The sequence below is a fragment of the Cucurbita pepo genome, chromosome 17, assembly GCF_057944985.1.
Source record: "Cucurbita pepo subsp. pepo isolate OVF chromosome 17, ASM5794498v1, whole genome shotgun sequence".
NCBI lineage: Eukaryota > Viridiplantae > Streptophyta > Magnoliopsida > Cucurbitales > Cucurbitaceae > Cucurbita > Cucurbita pepo.
In genome coordinates, this window is record NC_141814.1 from 12,281,624 (window position 1) to 12,286,856 (window position 5,233).

At 37.1% G+C, this 5,233-nt stretch overlaps 1 protein-coding gene across 3 annotated transcripts; it reads right to left on the reverse strand.

Moving 5' to 3' along the window:
• Window positions 1-282: 282 nt before the first annotated feature.
• On the reverse strand, window positions 283-5,233 carry LOC111778210 (2-oxoglutarate (2OG) and Fe(II)-dependent oxygenase superfamily protein). Of its 3 annotated transcripts, XM_023657902.2 has the most exons (6): window positions 5,088-5,233; window positions 4,856-4,989; window positions 3,202-4,288; window positions 2,377-2,593; window positions 1,907-2,007; window positions 283-307 (listed from the first exon to the last, which is right to left on the reverse strand). In XM_023657902.2, exons 1-3 carry the CDS (start codon window positions 5,095-5,097, stop codon window positions 3,221-3,223), a joined length of 1,212 nt encoding a protein of 403 aa, XP_023513670.2. In that variant the 5' UTR covers window positions 5,098-5,233; the 3' UTR covers window positions 283-307; window positions 1,907-2,007; window positions 2,377-2,593; window positions 3,202-3,220. The 3 variants fall into 3 exon arrangements, with proteins under 3 accessions (XP_023513670.2, XP_023513669.2, XP_086975005.1); XM_023657901.2 differs by having other exon boundaries at window positions 4,856-5,233; XM_087118879.1 differs by lacking the exon at window positions 2,377-2,593 and having other exon boundaries at window positions 4,856-5,233.

Genomic DNA, 5,233 nt, shown 5'->3' on the forward strand with positions numbered 1-5,233 from the left:
AATGTAGAACAAAGCAATCTCCCACTAAAATCATGACCACTTTGGAAGCAAAGAGGAACAAAGAAACGCTATCCATAGAACTCATAGCTGACGCTAATCCCTGTTGAGGATTATTGGGATTGGGAGTGTCCCACATTGGTTAATTTAGTGGAAGATCATGGGTTTATAAGTGGGGAATACTATCTCCATTGGTATGAGGCCTTTTGGGGAAGCCCAAAGCAAAGCCATGAGAGCTTATGCTCAAAGTGGACAATATCATACCATTGTGGAGAGTCGTGTTCGTCTATCAATCCCCACACTTTGATATCTGCACATAAACAATCATCCCATTATTGATACCCAGAAAAGCAAAGGCTGAAATAATGTTGTATAATTTTGATATCATTTCTCCAGATTTGAAACAGACATGACACGCTTTTTTTCTTGAAATCTGGATTAAACATGGGAAAATTTAGAATCTCCTGCATTATTGAGGTTGACTTTTGGGTTGACCCAAACAAAGTGGGGGACAACATGAATGAGGTTTCCATCGAGGGAAAGTTTGTGAGAGGATACAACAATTTAGGGTTTTGGGTGTTTCTGGGTGAAGGTTGGTTCTATTCAGCCATTGTTGCTGATTTGGTTGGGTTGATGGCATTGCAACCATACACTCAAAGGGTGGGTGGGAAGTTACAGCTATATATATAATAAGAGAAAATGGGATGACGATATCATCAAGAATGAATGATTGCATATGGCTTGCATTTAGTGATATTCACGGGGCAAAGATGAGGAAGTCTTCCCATCTCCATCCCTACCTAGCTCATTCACACAAAAATTTTCTATTTATTTTAGGGATTCCTAGTAGGGAATATGTTCCCCACACTTAACTTTATATATTAAAGTGAGGCAACAACTAGTAGGGTTGGGATAGGGGGACGGAAATGGGGAATATAATCTCATTTCTTGCCCTGTTTAGCTAACGGAGAGAGATCTTTTGGAATTTTGCTACTCCTTCCCCTATTCCCCATTTAAATGGGAATTTCCTACCTCGTTCAAGACAGGTTAAATTGATCTCTATTTGCGTAATGTTGTCAAGAATCCTCATATGACATTCCATTCGAAGTATCTCATAATGTTGTCAAGAATCCTCCCCTCAAAGAAAAGATCATCAAAGAATCTACTCTCAATAATCACAGATTTGTGTGTTTCTCTTCCATATCGAGCATCTTAATCTTCGTTTTTCAAGCACACTACTTTGTTTGATTAAGCTCAACTATGGATGACATATTATTGGATAACTAACGTCAATCACTCATTCTATCCAATGTAAAACTACGTTGAACATCCAAAAATGGTGAGACAAAAAGTAAATCCATAGACAAAGAGTACTATTTAGTTTAGTCACTCCATAGGAACTTATACATGTTGAATAATAATAATCACCAAGGATGGAAATTATAAGACAAGAAGTTCATTTGAGATAATAGTGACAAGTAGTGCAAAGTGACCCAATAATTAAAAGAAATAGTCTTATGCAAATTGATGTAGAGGAAGAGAATATTGTGCAAATTGCTTATGAAAAGGAAGTGTTTTGAAGTGACAGAAAAAGTGAGAAACCACACCACCACTGTATACTTAGCCATCTTCTTAGTGCTCATTCACATGTTCTTGCATTCTAAACCTACCATTTTCCCATAATGGAAGGAGCCATCAAAATGATTTTCACTGATCTCATGGCTTTGATGATCCAAATCCATGGCTGTGAGGGTGATCAACAAAGCATGCTTTAACTATATCCATATACCAAATTATATTGATGAATTTAGACTCCTTTTAACTTTTTGAATCCATTCCACTAGCTAGTATTCCATGGATATCAATTGTATATGGGTCAAAGTTCAGAGACATAAACCGAATAACTTACGGATTTGGCTCATCATCATGTTCGGGCCCATAGAGCCTTGTGTCTCTCACACCTCCAAGAGTAATTCCGTATGCCTGTTTGTTAAAATTCTTAGGCGAATCCTGTGCACAAAAAAAAAAAAAAAAAAAAAAAAAACTTGTAAATTAGCGAAAATTGAAAATTCCAACTATTGTCCAAGTTAGGATTCAAAATTAAAAGTTAAAGTTAAGACAGGTTTAAAAATAAAATTTAGGGTGAATTAATTAAAATAAAATAAAAAAAAAATAAACCTTGAACTATGCAATTTGTCTAAACTTACAAAAGATTGAATAATACCTTGAATTTAAAAAAGAAAAAAAAAAGTCTCAAAAGTACCCTAAGTTTCAAATATATATATATAATTATAGTTAATTTTGGATGAAACCGGTTAACAATTGATTTTAAAAAGTACCCTTGAATTTTCAAAAGGTTTATAAAATACCCTCACTTACTCTTGTGATGATTACATCTGGACTGCTGTGGCTATCTATTTGGATGCCACATCAACTTCGTTCTCTCTCTTTCTCTCTCAGTTGACTATTTTTTGGGGTAGCAGAGTCACAAATAGGATTGCTTTCTTTTCCTTCACCATCATTTTGGTTCAGGAGAGCATCCTATGAATTAGTCAATCGCCACCCTCATATCAGGATTATCTGGCAGTTTCTGCCCCTGTGTGATCCAGAGAAATATATGTCACCATGTTAAAATGTGTGACTTGGAGCTAAAGTTACACACACACACACATATTATATATATATATATATATATATATATATATATGTAAATGGTCAGGATTTCACAGCAAAAGGCAGGAGGATTTGTGTCAATAAATCCATGTCTCCTTTCTTATGTTTGGTATACCGAAAGACCCATCATTTTTAATCCTATGCATGGCTTTCTGATGTTTATTAGTCTGAGCACAGTTATTCCGATCAACACTTTTCTACACTTTGATCACTTTGAATTTTCTTAACAGTTCTGATGCTAAGATTTTGAACGCGGTCAAACTAAAGAGAAAAAAAAGGTGTGATGGAGTATAACTTAAAGACTACGGAAAATGCAGAGAGGTCAAAACAAAAAGATGAATATGTTTGAACGTTTTAGATGCAAAGTTCAAAATCTATGTATGTTAGACTAGATTCATGACTCTAAACAGTTAAATGTAGAACTTGGATACAAGAGTATGCAATAAGGAAATTGTTCAATCAACCAAGGTTGAAAATGTTGTTTAGTTAGTGATTTAAACAAAAAAAGTATCTTTAGCGGAGAAAACTTACAAATAACTGAGTAACTGGGTCATCTGTTGGATTGCAAACCATTTCCCCCGTAATATTGCTTGGTGGTTTCACGTGAGAACTCTGCAAATGTCATCCCTTCCTTCAATCTTGATGCTAATGGTGGAACTATCTTCTGGATTTCTCGAGTTATTACCGTTGCCTCCTGTTCAACAAGATCTCTTTTGTCCTCGGACAACGTTGAGCTTTCAATGGAATAATCAGACATCGAAAACGTTTTGTTCCAAGCTGGCTGCAAGAATACAACAAACATTTCTCTGCACAAATCCTCGTGCTTGGAAGGTCTGCACACAGAGTGAAGAGTGGAGCGAAGCTTCCCTCGTGATATAATATCAGCCGATTCGCCCACCTGGATGATAAAGCTTTCTGGTGGGGCATTAACCATGAAAATGTCGTTCTTACAAGGATCAAAAATCTGCAAATACAAATGTCCACTGGGGGAACAACACTCGCTATAGCAACAAAGATCTTGTGCTTCGTTGCCGTGGGTATTTGATGGTGAAAGAAACATGGGAGTTGTTAGGACTGTGAAGATACCATAGTCATAATGCCATTGCTGCCATAGATTTGTACTTGATTGACATAGTCCATTACTGTCTGATGGCTCTTGCTTACTGTGTATGCTTTGTTCTTTATTTCTTCTAGAATTAGCTTGGTTTCTTGCAGTTCCTTTGCAGTGTGTTGATTTTCTTAAAAGCTGCGCATCCAGAGCTGAATGGTAGTGTATGAGACGGCCTTTTGCAATGCATGACTCTAACAAGCTCTGTTCTAACTCTTGGCCTCCGATTTGCGCATCACATACCCGTGCAATGCGAAGCCCCAGTTCCAACATGCAACTTCCAAGCTCTTTAAATGAATCACCAAGATGTTTAAATTCATTGTCGTGAACTTCCTTCTCAATAGAATCACAAAAGTGATCAATTTCTGAACCAGGTGACTGTTTGTCCCCTCTTTGGCTTTGATTATTCTGCATGAATTCTTTGCTCTCCGTATATTTGAGTTGCATTGCAAAAGACGAGACACTTCTTTCTGGATTCCTCAAGGGAACATCACTCCCTAAGTTATGATCCTGAGAAGTTGAATAAAAAGAAATGGAGGTATTAGGAAAATTGTCTCATTTGAATATAAATTTGATTCCTTCCAAGGATGTTATGGTAAAATGTTCGTAGCGAACAAGAAATTTAGCTAAGATCTCACGAGAGCCAAACAAAAAAATGACTCTTCAACGATTTGATCACAAGCTTCAGAGACAATTTTAATTTTGAGAAACCTAACCAACCAAAAGTACCCCGAAACTCAGATTCGCTAAATCGTTTAAGTTAAACATCTAACAAAGAAACGTCAAAAGATCAACTAGAATTCAACAAAATTTAATCTCCCATAGTCATGACGTATGCAGAAAGTTCAAATCAATGCAACAATGACATTATATTGAGACATTTCCCAATGATCCGCTGTTCAACGTTCAACATGATTTCAACAAAGTGACAATGATGAGATTTTAGGGAAAAAAAGAGCGCCGTCAACATCAAATTCCTCAGTCATTTTCCGTAAACATTCACTAAATGCTTACAAAAACGGAAGCGAGCAAGAGAGAGAGAGAGCAGAGGAATGAGGAAAAATGAAGAAGTGAAACCTTAAGAATCCGTTTCCGATCATCAGGATTGAGCAATGCGAGCTTGCGAGCAAGAGGCAGTAGTGTTCGACGAAGAACAGAAGAGTTGGGGACGCCGGTGATTGCAAGAAGGCCAGGTCCACTGGGGCCTAGGGCTTCAAAAATCGATTTGGTTATCGATTCAATCCGCTCGTTATCTTGTAATGAAGATGAAGAATGGCAATGTGTAGACAAGAGGAAGAGATCCGAATACCTGAGCTCATAAATTTCGAGTTTATTGGGATTTTCCTCCATTTTTCTCTGTTCTTGCACTTCTCAATCCAGAATCTAGGGTTTGGTCCCGTCGGGAAGAACAATATGCATGAATGACCGTTTAAACAAGAACTGAGCTGTCGAAAA